General features: G+C 38.3%; 1 protein-coding gene across 2 annotated transcripts in view; it reads left to right on the forward strand.

Annotated features, from left to right (window-relative positions):
* The window catches only part of LOC137277063 (ras GTPase-activating protein 1-like), a 51,970-nt gene that overhangs the window by 25,206 nt on the left and 9,490 nt on the right, over positions 1–17,274 (forward strand). For both annotated transcript variants that reach the window (XM_067808724.1, XM_067808723.1), the window contains 14 exons: positions 2,990–3,142; positions 4,309–4,444; positions 4,875–4,945; positions 5,511–5,628; positions 6,598–6,682; positions 10,263–10,404; positions 10,740–10,815; positions 11,149–11,299; positions 11,471–11,553; positions 12,386–12,459; positions 14,348–14,435; positions 15,371–15,597; positions 16,439–16,515; positions 17,006–17,178. In XM_067808724.1, coding sequence (XP_067664825.1) covers positions 2,990–3,142; positions 4,309–4,444; positions 4,875–4,945; positions 5,511–5,628; positions 6,598–6,682; positions 10,263–10,404; positions 10,740–10,815; positions 11,149–11,299; positions 11,471–11,553; positions 12,386–12,459; positions 14,348–14,435; positions 15,371–15,597; positions 16,439–16,515; positions 17,006–17,178 — 1,654 coding nt within the window. The remainder of the gene's footprint in view (positions 1–2,989; positions 3,143–4,308; positions 4,445–4,874; positions 4,946–5,510; positions 5,629–6,597; positions 6,683–10,262; positions 10,405–10,739; positions 10,816–11,148; positions 11,300–11,470; positions 11,554–12,385; positions 12,460–14,347; positions 14,436–15,370; positions 15,598–16,438; positions 16,516–17,005; positions 17,179–17,274) is intronic.

The raw sequence follows: 17,274 nt of genomic DNA on the forward strand, positions 1-17,274 counted from the left end.
TTTCATTGCCCATAGAGATACAATGTGTGACCCCCATTTCTGGTGTCACGTGGTGTGATTTTGCTGGAAAATACTCAAGTGTGTTGGTCAAGCTCAGTGACCTTCAGGATTATGATATTTCAGTTGTGAGTCAATGCTCATGATATCAATCACTGGATTATCATTTTCTAATTATTTACAGACAGTTGTCATATCGCCTCAGTATTCGTGTGTAATGTTGAACTCTAACTTCGATAGGACTGGAAATCATAGAGGATGATATTTGTAACTAAACATTCATAAGATATAAGTCAGCAGGAAATTATGTTTCACACCACTGATGGGTGGTGACATGTTAATGTGTGGGTTACTGACAAAAAGTGCCTCCTTAAGATAATTACCTTTATATGATTGGTGCAGATTTTCCTTACATTTTTAGATTAATGTTATCATGTTCTGTGATTCCATGACAACTCAGTGTGATTACTGTTGTGAATGACAGGAATTCAGTTGCTAACTTTCTTCCTTGTGGGTGCGTCTATATTTGTCAATAAATCATCCATTAACTCATGTACGTGATGTCATTGGTCAGTATAGGAAGTGCAGACATATTTCCACTCACTGCTATGTGTTACTGGTGAAGTGCTGTGGATAAGGATGTTGGAGTGCAGTATTGATATTTGCAGACACTTTGAAATGTAGTGTCGCTTCCTCATCTGGAGATTATGTGAGAGTTATCAAGATAATGGTTTCGTTTCAAATCAGTACTGCTAAGTGTATGTTAGAGTATGTACCTGCATTTTCTCTTTCCACTTATCTGCAGAAATAATTTGTTTTTGTCGTGAAAAAATTGATTCATTTGGTAATTTCAGATATTGTCTGTCCTTTGAATTGGTATAAGCATTGTTGAAAGAATTAAAGTTGCACCAAAAACACGTCATTCTCATGGGTTTATAACAGGGACTCTCTTTGTCTACTGTGAGAGGTTTATTTTGTGTCATTTGGTATTTAGTAATCCCACGTTGAATACAATGGCTGATTTTTGGATTTTTTTTTCATCATTGGTATAGTAGGACAATACCCTTTTCAAACAATACATATTCAGTACCTTTTCTCCGAACTGGTACATTGGGTAAAGAATGTATATGAAGTTTTTGTGATTATATTTATGGATTAAATCAAAATCTGCACAGATGTTTTCCTTCATATTCAACCACAAAACTGCATAGTGTTATGGCATAAATTGCGTAAAAAGGAAAATAGAATCCACGACTAATTTTGCAACCTAATTTGAGATTGCTGTTATCAGGACCTTTTTGTTTAGGGTCTTATAATGTAGAAAATAGGACTGACGTACGTCAGGTCCCAGTATATCACAACCTGGTACCTGAATTGCAATTTATTGCAATACTGTTTATTTTCCAAAACACAGCTCTAATCATAGGACAAATTGTTTGAGAGTGTAGCACACTTGTATGCCATGGTGGGTGTACTAAAGCAGATGTCTCAGTTATAGGTTAAAAACCCAGCAGTGTCAAGTAATTATCTGAAAAATGTCTTTCCATAGGCATGCTTTTATATTGTATTAACAGCAGTTAGTGTTTTGACTCATCACAAGTGGTAACTGATATTGCAGGAACATTTCTATTATTGGCCAAACTTGCTCACTAGTTTTAGTATATTATTGTCTGTAAACAATCAGGTCTGGATGCAGTGATAGTCCGACATGAGTATCTATGCAGTTGGAATACACTGACAAACCTCAACCCAAGCATCATGACTTTTTGTGTTGGTGAGCCTTGCAAATGTCTGCCTGATCATGCCATTGTTTTTGTACATAGATGGTTGAGTTTTGTACCCTCAGGCAACAATCTTTCCTCACCCAAACTCACCAATGGGTTTCTAGTTCTCAAAGATTGGCCGGAGCGGTGGGGTAGCTTGGTGGTTAAAGTTGTCATGCTGAAGGACAGGGTTCGATGTTTTAAACCAATTTCTGGTGTCCCCAGCCTTATATTGCTGGAATATTGCTAAAAGTGATGAGAGTCACACTTACTGAAAGACAGGCCTGTACATCTGTCATAGCTGTGTTAGTCCAAGGTCAGTACTGGGTTTAGTATGAAGAAAACACCTTGTAGGGTTACATGACTGTGTTCCATACTTGAATCCAGTATATTTTATACAATGTATGTATTTTCCTCTTCCACACATTTGAGGTAGATACACATTTGTGATAGATGAAGACTTGTTGATTTTATGGCAGCTGGTGTACATCCAGGCTTGAAGAATGTGGACATAACTGACAGTGAACTAATCTAGGCAGTGAAAAATATGTAGTTATATTTTTCTCCATTTCATTTCAAATTCACACTACACAAATTGTCATTTGCCAGTTCATTATTTCAGGAAAGGTTCACCTCACCCTAATTCATTTGTTAATGATGGATTTGGGAAATTGTCGCATTTTTTTATATCCAATTCCTGTATCACAGATTCACAAAAGGATCCGTAATACTTTGCTTCCTTTTTTGAGACATTTTATAAATATCATGGAAACACTAAAAGTCAGTTGTCACATTCTCAAGAGCATATTCAGCATACTCAAGATAAGCATAATAAAAATGCATAGTAACACCTTGTAATTACGTGAACTTGAGCAGTTCTCCATGGTGACTGGTATATGATGTCTGTTATTTGTGGCATGAACTGAAAACATGTCATCTGAGGAAAAAAACTTAGTGAAGTCTCTTGTTTTACAGTTATCATGTTTTTCATTTTACCTTTTCTAAAATAACACAGTATTTCAGGACATTTGATTATATTGTTGCTACATTTGTATATTTCCTTACCATCTGTGTTATGTTTTATTTTGAGGAAATATAGCAAATATGAGGATCTTTAGTAATGTCCTTGTTTTGTTTATGAAAAATGTCCTGCTGATAACCAATAAGCAGTGCATCTTTTTATAAATATCTACTGACTTGATTTACATGTTTTGACCGTTTGCTGTCAGATGGTACCATGGTCGTTTGGATCGTCAAACAGCAGAGGTGCGACTCCAGGAAGCGGGCAAGGAGGGCAGCTACCTCATACGGGAGAGTGATCGCAAGCCTGGCTCTTTTGTCCTCTCCTATCTTGGCAAGGCCAATCAGCTGACACATTTTCGGTACGTCCTTTGTTGGCAAAGTCAGTTAGATGATACATTTTGAGTAAACTTTCTCCTGTTTTGACACAGCCAATCAGATGACACATTTCCAACAAGTCCTGTTCTGTACAGACAGGGTCAGTCAGCTGACTCAGTTTTGGTAAAAACATCCTTAGAAGGAACCAACAAATGGTGTTTGCATGACAGTTAATTCTAACCCTCTAACTGGAAGTAGTTTTATTTATCAAATTCCATGGGCAGGTGAGGTGGAATTGGGTTTACTGTAGAAAATCATGGCACATATATAGCAAAGTATGTACATGCTTTGGAGTTGCCTGCTAGAGGTGTGCATATATACTTTTATAGTCTTGGCCAACTGAGATAGGATGCTGCAGTTTAACATGGCTCCTTATTCAGATACTGTAACAACAAGGTAATGGAACAACAGATGCCAGCTTTGTAAAGGTTTAAACAGTCTATTGCAGCGTAACAGTCAAGTATTGTTAATCCACCCTCCTTTTATCTGGCGATCAGCTTTATCCTAATGCTTTTGTTGGTAACAGATTGAACAGTGGTAATTTAGTCTCAATTATTTAGTCCTCGTTAATCTGACAATTTGATGTGTAACGGACAATGTCGGTTTAACAAGACTTGACTGTATTGTGATGGCGATAGTCTGTTGCTACCAACTATTGCAATAGAAATGCATGAATGACTTTAATTGTCTCATTTGAAGTCCTTTTGTAAGTGAATGTATGCTTTATATGAAATACAAACAAGCTGAAGTAGTTTCAAACTCTTTTAGTAACTGAGAAGAAACTTGAACGTCAGATAAGTAAACGGTTAAAACATGAAGCCGCAAGTCTGCACCCAAACATCCTGTATTTTGTGCTGTGCATTTATCAATGGAAGGCAATTAATAAACTATCGATAGTCACACAAATTATCGATGCATCGATAGTTTTTTGTTTCTAGCATTGATTAATTGCTATCAGAGTCTAAATATTTGCAATCCATCAATAGTTTGATGCATCGTTCCAGCACTACCAAACACGAATCGAACTGCTGACTTGCTGTGCAGACAGAAGCTGGATCCACATCACCATGGAGGTTGTTTTATGTCAGTTTGTTTATGAGTTTGTCATATATGTATGGAATGACATGGAGAAATGTTTCCTGATTGTCAGAATCATCGCCATGTGCGGAGACTACTACATAGGAGGCCGTCAATTTGAGTCTCTGTCTGATCTGATCGGATACTACACACAGTGGTCATGGCTTCTGAAGGAGGAACAGCTACGCTACCCTGTACCCCCACCAGAGGTAGGTCATACCCATAGTACCCAGTACCCCCACCAGAGGGAGGTGACACCCACAGTACTCTCTCTAGAGGTAGGTCACACCCACAGTACCTGTACCCCCTTCAGAGGTAGACCACTCCCATAGTACCCTCTACCCCTCCAGATGTAGGCCACACCCGTAGTACTCTGTACCCCTTCAAGAGGTAGGCTACACCCACAATATTTTATAACTGTTTTAGAGGTAGTCCACATCCTGATCATCGAGCTGAGAAAGTGAAGGAAATTGTCCCATTGTTGAAACAGGACTTGTTGTAACAGTGGTTTGACTGCATATTCACCCTGATCATATATGATCTATTGTCTCTCTTTGTACACCGGCTTGAACAAAGTATATACGTCTGCATCTCACTGACATGACAGCCATAACACAGAGTATCATATGTATATTTCAGCCTGTGGACGACCGACGGCGAGTTGTGGCTATGTTGTCCTACAGGAAGATCCCAGACACAGATGAACTCAGGTTAGCTTATTGTATAGTCAGCTCACCTTGTCTGTTATTAGCGTATATCAGTGCAATGCCGATATAGATGCTGTCATCGAAGTTAATTCCAGACTGATATTTTGCCAGTGTGGTATGTCAAGAATGACAGATAACCTGTGCTAATACGTTTGTGCTCTTAAGTGGGTGTTCTTTAGCACACCTGCAGTAGAATACACAGCACAGTTCTCAGTAAAGAGGCAGAATTATGTTGAAGGAACTTGAATCCCACTGGCCAGGACTGCCAACTTCTACAGTGACAACCGCATTAAGTTAACGTGTAACAACTGTAAATCAGTTTAAAAATCAACCTGTGAGTCATGTGACAAGGAAAGGTACTGGGATGTCAGTTGCACTGTTGCTATTATTGTATCCCGACTGTGTGGATAGATACACATGCAGTCAGTAACTGAATTTTCTGCTCCAGATTGACTACATACAGACTGCTGTTGTGTTGGTTGTAGTGGTGTCAGATTTTGTTAGTTGACTGTAATTTTCGCGACTACGCCTTGAGTCAAGATTTTATCCTTCTTTCATTAAACTTCAGTTTTGAGAAAGGCGATACGTTCATCGTGCAGAATGAGCTTGAGAATGGCTGGCTGTGGGTGACATCAGTGAAAAACGATGAGAGCGGCATCATCCCTGCTGCCCTCGTGGAGGACCTGGTGAGTTCGGTAAAATGTCCTAGATTTATGTTCAGCAGGATGTTGTCAAGGAGTCAAGTGTCAAATCTTTGATGATACTTACCTTTTGCATAGTGTAGTTTTGGAAAGGTCATACGCCTTTCTGTGTGTTGATAAAACTTTTTCTCAAAGTCTACTCTACATAGAACTTGGACTAACACGTCATCTCTGAATATATAAGTTTGATTGTACAAACAAACCTGTATAGAATTGAAAAGGAGCCCAAGGAAGACCTAAAATTCAGAACATGGGGAAATCCACACATGCTCCATTTTGGGATTTAGCATCGCAGAGAGGACTTCGCAGTAGAGAAAATAATATGGTTTAGGGACTGTGAGACAGATTATTTAAAACATTGTCATATTTGTTTAATGTCAGTTCCCTGTTGTGTGGGAGTACCCAATACTAAGCTGATTGAATATCATTGTCATTATCATAATTCTGTCTTGTGGATATTCCTTGTAATATTGATCAGTTGTTTGTTTATTGGCTGTGTAATGTTTAATAGTTTGGTTTTAGCTTTGTTAGTGTGAGTGTTCTGGTTCATTTTTGGTTTACATACTGCATAAATTGCTGACTACAGCGCTAAACTCACCATACTGCATAAATTGCTGACTACAGCCCTGAACTCACCATACTGTGTAAATTGCTGACTACAGCCCAAAACTCCCCATACTGCATAAATCACTGACTACAGCCCTAAACACACCATACGGCATAAATTGATAACTATAGCCTTAAACTCACCATACTGTGTAAATCGCTGACTACAGCCCTAAACTCCCCATACTGTGTAAATTGCTGACTCCGGTCCTAAACAACTCCCCATACTGCATAAATTGCTGACTACAGCTCTAAACACACCATACTGCATAAATTAATGACTACAGCCCTAAACAACTCACCATACTGTGTAAATCACTCACTCATCTCAATCACTGTTTGTTTCAGAATGGTACAGACGATCCAGTTGATCGGTGTCCGTACTTTCACTGCAATATCACCAAAGATGAAGCTGTAACAAAACTAGGTCATGGTGAGTACCCGGTCATCTATGTGCCAGAAGTGTGTCACACATATTAAAATGTATATAGAATAAAAAAATTGAGGCCAGGCAATGTTTAATATTTAAGGGAACATTTTTATCCCCCCGGCATGTAATGTAGGGGGATACAGTCGACGCCTCATCCGCCCGTCCGTCCGTAATCATTTTATTTCCGGAGCTCAACTCAAACCGTTCAATCATTTTAGACCAAACTTGATAGATATGATAATCTCAACCTATAGTTGTGCCTTTTGCTATTAACATAGTTTTGGCATTTTTATTTTATTTTTTTTTAACATTTTGGTGTTAGTCTAATGGTGGGGCGGACTTCGTTTCCGGTGCAGAACTCAAAAACCGTTCAATATTTTTATACAAAACTTGATAGATGTGTGTGGCAGGCCCCAAAGTGGTGCCTTTTGGTATTTACAGGTTTTTGTGGTTTATTATTTTCTGGTTTTCTTTGGAAATGTTTCGGACTTAGTCTCAAAATGGAGGGATGTGCTTCGTTTCTGGAGCAGAACTCAAAAAACGTTCAATATTTTTCTGCAAAACTTGGTAGATATATCAATCAGAACCTAAAGTGGTGCCTTTTCCTACTTACAGGTTCTTGTGATTTATTATTTTATCGGTTTTCATGGAAACGTTTCGGACTTACTCTCAAAAGTGAGAGGTGTGTTCTGTTTCTTGAGCATAACTCAAAAACTTCGTAATATCTGTCAGTAAAACTTGGTAGATATGTGTGACAGACCCCAAAGTGGGGCCTTTTGCTGTTTACAGGTTTTTATGATATATTTTTTTCTCGGTTCCATGAACACGTTGCTGACTTCGTTTCCAGAGCACAATTCGAAAACCATTTCATATCTTTATACGAGACAGATCTTGAAATGGTGACTTTTTCTGAATACAGATTATATGGCATTTATGTTTTTCATGAATTCCATGGAAAGAATTCAGACTTGGTCTAAAAACACAATAAGTAACTGTCCGATGATTTGTCCTTTCAAATATGTGGGGGGGATGTGTCATGTTCTGATGATTCTTGTTTAGTAAAAACTGCACTAAGACATAATTTCTTTAAAAAGCATCAGGCAATTATTCTTAATATTTTGTGCAATTAATAAAAATCATCATACACTGTTTTATAAATAGCATATACTGGACAAAATAAGTTTGAGAGATTGGTATTTGTATGATTGATATTTTATCAGTGTGTCAGTAAATAAATAGATCATTATTAATAATTTCAACATTTACATATATCCCTAACTATTAAAAATAACTATCCAGCATAGTATAATTCTGCTGATGACAGTTTAGGGTATCTACTCCTGCTTCTGACACTACCAGTTTGAAGGTTAAGTCTAATGGTATGTTGTTCAGTCTTGTAAGTTGAGTTTGTGAAAGTACATTCAGAAGCAGTTCTGTAGAATGGATGTTGAATGACCAAGAGGTGCAAAGTTTCTAACGGATGGTCTAGGTTTAAAATTAGCCAGCTCGATGTTTTGGTAAAATTTTCACATGTTTCATACATATGAGTAAATTCACTATATCTATATCTTCTATATCTTAGTCAGGTTTTATCCATTTTGGGATGTGTGGCTGTTTCTTTGGCTTACTTTGTACATGGCCAGTATATTTTTTGTGAATGAGTTAATGCTTACCATGTTGACCACAAGGACTTAGTGTGGGCAAACATCACCAGATGATGAGATCCATATCTTATTGGCAACCATCACCAAATGATGAGATCCTCTCTTGTTGGCAACCATCACCAAATGATGAGATCCTCTCTTGTTGCCAGACATCACCAAATGATGAGATCCATATCTTATTGGCAACCATCACCAAATGATAAGATCCTCTCTTGTTGGCAAACATCACCAGATGATGAGATCCATTTCTTGTTGGCAAATATCGCCAAATGATGAGATCCATCTTGTGTTGGTAAACGTCACCAGATGATAATATCCGTCTCTCGTTGCCAGACATCACCAGATGATGAGATCCTCTCTTGTTGCCAGACATCACCAAATGATGAGATCCATATCTTATTGGCAACCATCACCAAATGATAAGATCCTCTCTTATTGGCAACCATCACCAGATGATGAGATCCATCTCTTGTTGGCAAACATCACCAGATTTTGAGATCCATCTCTTGTTGGCAAACATCACCAGATGATGAGATCCATCTTGTGTTGGTAAACATTTCCAGATGATAATATCTGTCTCTCGTTGCCAGACATCACCAGATGATGAGATCCTCTCTTGTTGCCAGACATCACCAAATGATGAGATCCATATCTTATTGGCAACCATCACCAAATGATAAGATCCTCTCTTGTTGGCAAACATCACCAGATGATGACATCCATTTCTTGTCGGCAACCATCATCAAATGATGAGATTCATGTCTTGTTGCCAAACATCACCAGATGATGAGATCCGTCTCTTGTTGGCAAACATCACCAGATGATGAGATCCATTTCTTGTTGCCAAACATCATCATATGATGAGATCTATGTCTTGTTGCCAAACATCATCATATGATGAGATCTTTGTCTTGTTGCCAAACATCATTAAATGATGAGATCTATGTCTTGTTGCCAAACATCATCATATGATGAGATCTATGTCTTGTTGCCAAACATCATTAAATGATGAGATCTATGTCTTGTTGCCAAACATCATTAAATGATGAGATCTATGTCTTGTTGCCAAACATCATCATATGATGAGATCTATGTCTTGTTGCCAAACATCATTAAATGATGAGATCTATGTCTTGTTGCCAAACATCATCATGTGATGAGATCTATGTCTTGTTGCCAAACATCATTAAATGATGAGATCTATGTCTTGTTGCCAAACATCATTAAATGATGAGATCTATGTCTTGTTGCCAAACATCATTAAATGATGAGATCTATGTCTTGTTGCCAAACATCATCATATGATGAGATCTATGTCTTGTTGCCAAACATCATCATATGATGAGATCTATGTCTTGTTGCCAAACATCATTAAATGATGAGATCTATGTCTTGTTGCCAAACATCATTAAATGATGAGATCTATGTCTTGTTGCCAAACATCATCATATGATGAGATCTATGTCTTGTTGCCAAACATCATTAAATGATGAGATCTATGTCTCGTTGCCAAACATCATCATATGATGAGATCTATGTCTTGTTGCCAAACATCATTAAATGATGAGATCTATGTCTTGTTGCCAAACATCATTAAATGATGAGATCTATGTCTTGTTGCCAAACATCATCATATGATGAGATCTATGTCTTGTTGCCAAACATCATTAAATGATAAGATCTATGTCTTGTTGCCAAACATCATTAAATGATGAGATCTATGTCTCGTTGCCAAACATCATTAAATGATGAGATCTATGTCTTGTTGCCAAACATCATTAAATGATGAGATCTATGTCTTGTTGCCAAACATCATCATATGATGAGATCTATGTCTTGTTGCCAAACATCATTAAATGATGAGATCTATGTCTTGTTGCCAAACATCATTAAATGATGAGATCCATCTCTTGTTTCAGCGGGAGCGGGCAGCTACCTGGTGCGTCCGAGTGACAATTCTCCTGGAGCCCTCTCACTGTTTTTCCTTAGTGATATGGTCAGACGCTTTCGTATTGAGAAGAAGGGCAAGAAGTTGTTTGTAGGAGGGCGCTACTTTGACAGGTACATCTACTTACACCAGATCTTATATTTTTTAAACTTTTTGTGTGAAGTGTAAGAGAGATAACATTTGTTCCATCTCTTAGGCATAAACCCTGAAAATTTAGTTTAGATAGTGATATGTAGGCCTTACCACAAAACCTGTCTGAAAAGATTGTGAATAGAAAAGAAAGGCAGAAACAACTTAACATCATGCAACTATCCTTTGCAGCTGTAACAGTTAATGAGTCTTTGTGTTAATTCAGTTTGATCAGTGTGTTAGGGTTTGTCATCATTGTTAAAAAATTTGTTGAGCTGATGTTTGTCTCTGAAGCCTGTTCTGTTGTCTCTTGTTACAGTCTGGATGATATTATTGAGCGGTACAGGACAGAGGAGATAGTGGAAGGGTATAAGCTGGTCAACCCTGTGTACAGGGTAAGTCTCTCATGCATCTCTACACACATTGCAAGATCTGAGGACACCTTTCAAAATTTTCCAAAGTCTTTCTGACATTCCAGGAATGTGGAATGTTTGTTGAGTGTGGTGTTAAACAACAAACAAATAAAATAAACATATTTAAAGTTAAACTTTTCGACATAAATTTATATCTGTCCAACAGTTCAGTGCATCTTTCCAACAGTCTGGCCAACATCTCAGGACACCTGGCTGATGTTTCCCTGAACTCTCCAACTTCTCCATCATCAAAAGAAACATGGCATTGAAAACTGAAGTCGAAATACAACCCAACTTGATTATGTATGTTTTCAGGATAATATTGATGCATTTGATGGTCATCTGGATAAGCGGTTAACTCTGTCTGAGAGAAACACACTATATGCATCTATAATGAGGTCCGGACCAAGTCTGCTAAACAATCGCGATGACCGCATTGAGATGACGGGTTACCTGTACAAGAGAAGTGAGTTGTCTCCCTTTGACCTTTCACCTTAGTGCTTGGTGACTACAGCTTTTCCATCACTGATTTTATGCACTTTTACATATTTGTTATCTCTGCATCATAATAAGCAACATTTATTGATAATTTACAAAAGACATTATTTGTTACTGAACTATTGTTCACAAATTGCAGGTGAGAAGACAAAGAAGTGGAAGTACTTCTACACAATGTTGAATGGAACAGAAAAGCATTTATTCCTCTTTGAGAACGAACGAGTGAGTATGGCCATGGTTACCATTGAGGCTGATCACTACAGTGGTTACAGATAAGATCACTGGGTCCATTGAAGTGGCATGCCTAGAACTATGACTGAAAGTATCTTTCTAAATTTGAATTATTGTTTGCAGTGTTTATGTGGTTCATGCATTTGTCTCACTGAACAGTTGATACAAGCTGCATGCAGTGTTGAAATTAGAGGGGTTTGTTGCTATTGTATTTGAGTCTAGGAGCTAGTGTTGGAAATTGGAAACCATATCCATTGGATCATAATCAAAACATATGCATTTGTAATGTAGTCACTGATTTTATGGGTTATCCAAAGTTTTTTTCTAATTAGCAGTATATTTTCATTTCCGAATTTGACTTTCTGCGTATAAATTAATCTGTTTATCAATACAACAAATATTTATCAGTATATCTCATTACGTTCATGATAGATGTAAAATTTATTTATTGACAGGTTACAGTAATATTTGCCGTAGTGATGAATGTGAAACTATGAACACAATGCTCATAAATTAACGCTGATGAGCGCCTGTTTGTTCGTGAATGTTCATGAAAATTAATGGCTTAGTTTACTTCATCCTAGTGTGTTATACTTAAACAACAAAATTTTGATTAATTCCTTCTTTGGATTGATTTTATATTATTATCGATCATCAGACCACCACTAGTAGGAAATCAGTATTTATCATTGGGTTATCACCTGGATGCCCTCACTTGCATAGTTATAAACACTGATAACATTTCTGGGAAATATCGTTTCTTTGTTCTGTTCTGGAAATGACAGTGGAAATCCACCCTATCTTTAACTGTTGTGTGTTTCAGCGCTCGAGGCCAAAGGACTTGATAGAGCTTCAGTACAGCTGTTTGTATCCTGTTCATGACAGCTTTTTCGGAAGGTAAGACAAGATTTATTTGGGCAATATTCAAGGCTAATCCTCACAGCTAATCCTCTCTTCTTTATGAAATGTAAACTGCAGTACCTGGGCAGGTTAGTCGAGGTGGCTCGGCTAATTCTGAGGGTGTGGGTTCGAATCCCAGATGGGACTCAGCTCTTTACTAAGAAAGTGTAATATAAGGGTAGTGCTGTTTTTCAGGGCATCATCATTTGCAGAAGCCTGAGGTCTTTCATTAACTGCCCGACGAATTAGGGCAGTTGAAAAGACTGTGGGCTTCTGCAAATGATAATGCCCTGAAAAATAGCGTTACCGTTATTATAGCTAAAATGAATAGAATTTTTAATAAAAAAAGAATAAAAACAGCGGCATCGGTTTAGAAGCATTTACTGCCAACAACAAAACGACGGAGGTCACTGACACACATTTTACAAACATAGACACGTCATAGAACAACACAGATGACGTCACTATTGAAAGTGACAACATTTGACCTTGACCTCTGCTCATACTACCCGCCGCCATTGTTTTCAGTGATCAACAACGTTAGGCTTCAAGTCGATATTTTCTTTGCTGTATGTTGTCATTTATGGTACAATTGTTATGGTTGGTACAGACAGGAAAGTGCATAGTGGCACAAGCACATGTGATGAATGTGAGCCAGATATATGTTCAATGATGAACCCAAGTTCAAACGAGCCGTAGGTAATGAACTTCAACAGTTGGGCTACTTATGACGTCACCTAACAACGGGCTTAATAGTGGCCCGTCGTTAAGCATTTTGCGGGCATTATCAAGTTACATAGGACCGCTCATTTCTGATAATGTGCGGTCGTTTTAATGATAATTCTATCCATTTTAGCTTTAATAGCAAATATAACATATGTTCGAATTACAGTGACCCACCCATGAAGATCTGGGTTAGAACTGGCCTTGAGCAACCCATGCTTGTGGTAAGAGGCGACTAAGGTGATCAAGTGGTCAGACTTACTTACTTGGTTAACTCATGTCATTGGTTCCCAAATGCCCCGATCTATGCTCATGCTCACTGGGTTGTCAGGCCCAGACTCGATTATTTACAGCCATATAGCTGGAATTTTGTGGAGTGCAGAGTAAAACTAAACTCACTCAATCACGCACTATCATGGGTATGACAAATGCTTCTTTGCTATTATCAGTCTAAGTAAACTTAGTCTCAGTGTTACTTCTTACACTCCTCTACAGAGTTTAACAATAACAAACCCAAGTAAGGGGTCGTGTCAGGTAACCGTTTGAACAACCTATGACCATCCAGTTATCCACACAAGGACCAAACGTATTTAATCTATCAGACAATGACTTTTGTTTAGGTTTTGTCAGGACTTACAAAATTTCCCTGTCAGTGACACTGATTCCTTAACAAATGAAAATCTGCATAAAACACAGATGTTTGACCTTCAGTATATACACTTTTTGGTTTCTGTTGACAAGATTACCATTAGCCAGTATTTCCACAAGCTGACATCCTTGAAGATTGACAAAAATGCTATTTTCGGTGACTGTTTACTCACTGTTGACAGTGTTGTTGCATGCTCCATGAGCAACACTTGGAAGTAATTGTATGGAAAATAGTATTCAGAATCGTTGATGCGACCTCCTACTAGGGTTTATCAGACTCGGTAGAGGAGTGTAAGGAATAATACTGATACTAAGTTTACTTAGACTGTAGCCGTTATCAGTTGTGTTTCCCTGATAACAGGGAGAAAGGGATTTCAGGAATTGCATAATTGTATTGCACACAATATTTAAGTGTCCCTGAATAGCCGAAAGACTGGTGGTGGGGCTCAGTGACTGGGTTGATTTCCGTGCTATTCCTGACAAGTTACATGTAAATATTTTTTTTAATTTTCAGACCTTACTGTTTCCAACTGGTGTCCAACTACAACAACAACCATGTACAGACATGTTACCTTTGTGCTGAGAGTGGGGATGTCGCTCAGGTGGGTAGTTGTTATCAGTGGCCCCAGCCGTTATAGGACTTCCATACAGTTGTGATAGTGACAGATGTATGCTAGCACTTAATGCTTGGGTTGCAGAATAGAGTAAACTCTAGGACCACTTATTCCAGTTTATTTTAATACAAATTTCACATACATAATAACCTCAGATATCCGGAAAACTCGCTTTCCGAATGAAAATTCCTTAAAACAAATTCACAATGTTGTAAAATTACTCACTTATTCGAAAATCCATTTTCCGTAAACGGACAGTCATTTTCACATGCAAAACGCTAAAATGTATGCATTTTTGTCTTGTATCCGGATGGCTGAACACATGTTAGTATGTTTACACATGCAAATACCAATTGGCCTAGTGTGCCCTAACATGAAAGAAGACATTAGTCTTTGAAGCGTGAGAAGATTAACTACTTGTAGTTAGCAAGGTGACACTGAGTTAATTTTGAGGTGTTACTATTTGGCCGCCAGTGACGAAATGTTGATTGAAAAAGCACATACTTTTGACGATAGCATGGGTATCACAGACTTCGCTTATTCTCATTTCTGGTTAACACGGTTCAAGTCTAGACATAGTGTACTGAGCAGGAAATATAAAGTTGAAGCAACAAGTGCTTGTTGACGTGTTATCAGTCAATAATGATTACGTCCGAGGCCTATTATGTTCGTTTCTTTTATACGTTTCTTTGTTTGTTTCTTTGTGCATGTACATATGGTCCATGGTTCAGATATCATCAGTACTTAACATGCTTGTATGCATGATCTTTAGGTTTTAACTGGTGAATATCCAGGTTAGAATTGTAATCAGTAATCCATGCCTGTCGTAAGGCGACTTACTGGACAAGTCGTATCTTAGTGTGTACATTGATGCTAATACTGTTGATCACTGGATTGTGACGGAGACTTATTTTCATACACAGAAATGGATCCATGCTCTTAAGCCCTACTGTAATAATACACCTGTGAAGCGGCAAAGGAGCTTGAAGGAGCTACACAGTCTGTCAATCATCATATATGAAGCACATAAACTCCACAACAAGTATCTCAACCACCCGTATGCTGTGGTCAGTCTGAACGAGGTCAAGGTCGGCAGGACAGAGGTCGGCGAGTCAACAAATCCTGTCTGGGAGCAAGAAATTGATCTGGAGTAAGTCAGTGTGACTGATTACATATTCATCATCAGCTTGTGAGATAACCTGCCTCATGGAGCATGTATTTATTAATCATTCTTCTTATCAAAAGTGTCAAAAAACCACACTCACTTATTACTTTTTTAAAGCTATCTGTCAATCATCATCCTGTTCTCACCTCTAGCAGACTATATCCCATTCTATGTGTGTGGATATCTACTTGTACCACCAAGATCTCTACTCAAGGTGAACCCATGAAGATCAGGATTAGAACTGATATTTAGTAACCCATTCTTGTCATAAGAGATAGCTTGTTTGACACATGTCATGGTATCTCACTCTCAGTTGCATAGATCAAAGCTCATGAAGCTGATCACTGGATTGTCTGGTCTAGATTTGAATATTTACAGATTGCTGGTATATTGCGGAGTGTGGCATGAAACCAAACTCACTCACTGTACTAAAGGTGGCTCCTCATGCAACACATGCTCTGCCCATATTATAAATACCTGATCAGGAGAACAAAACTGGAGACAGAAGGGAACAAGTACCATGGCTACCAAGATTGAAAGAAACATGTTTTTTGTCTCTTATTGAACTCCCATGCAGATGTTTCAAGTCCATCCTCAATTCTTTCTTCCATTGAGAATAGATGGTTTTTTTTGCGGAGTAAAATTCTTATTCTAACTGCATCCATAGCTTATACAGACTTTGTCCGACTTAGTGCTCCTGCATGCATCCCATGGTTTTGTTGCAGAAATCTGTCATCAGCATGAAACAGAGCTAAATCTTGAAGTCTCCAATTCTTGTTAACTGTTGTATTTTTGTGTACATGTGGCATTCTTGTTGTATTTTCAGCGATATTCCAAATGATATCGAAACATTTTCTGTGACACTGTATAACAAGGTGAAGAGGGCAAAAGAAACAAAAGTTGGTGAGTATGTTCATCTTGGTACATCACATGTCGGCTTCTGTACCTGGGGCATTGAGATGAAGTACAAATTAGTTGAAGTTTAGCAATGTTTTCTCGTATACATTTCTTGGATTGGTGCGCATGTCTGTCATCTTGACTACTGAGAATTTCTACGACTTCGTTCCTGCCCCACAGCGAAGCACATGTGACACATATGGTCTCACCTAAGACAAGGGTGTTTGTTCAAAGAGTTCCTCTGTTCACCCAGCAGTGAATGGGTACCTGGTGGGATACATCACCTGGGTTGTGCAAGGTAATAATGTGTTAACTACTTGAGCATGCACAAGTGCTTGGAAATAGGTACTTTATGTATAGCTCATGATAATAAATGATATATGTCACCTACTACTGTAAATATATGACCCCATTGTGTGGATGCTTTTGTGATGCATATCTGTCTGCATTCGTTTAACCACACCTTACAAAAATTTGTAACTGATGTTGTGTGCAGCGGAGGTGCAGATCCGACTGTCTGAGCTCGACTCACTGGACCAAGTGGACGACTGGTTCACCCTGCGGCCAGCATCCCCCAACATTAAGGGAGAGATGGGCAACATCAGACTGAAGGCACATTATTTGCATGAAATCATCATGCCTTTGGAGGAGTACACAAGTCTCAAAGAGGTACCCACTTAGCACTACACACAGATATAAGGCCACATATGAACCAGTGTTTGCAATACTTTAGTTTGGCAGGTGGCCATCAGGGCCTGACGCTGC

The sequence above is a fragment of the Haliotis asinina genome, chromosome 3, assembly GCF_037392515.1.
Source record: "Haliotis asinina isolate JCU_RB_2024 chromosome 3, JCU_Hal_asi_v2, whole genome shotgun sequence".
NCBI lineage: Eukaryota > Metazoa > Mollusca > Gastropoda > Lepetellida > Haliotidae > Haliotis > Haliotis asinina.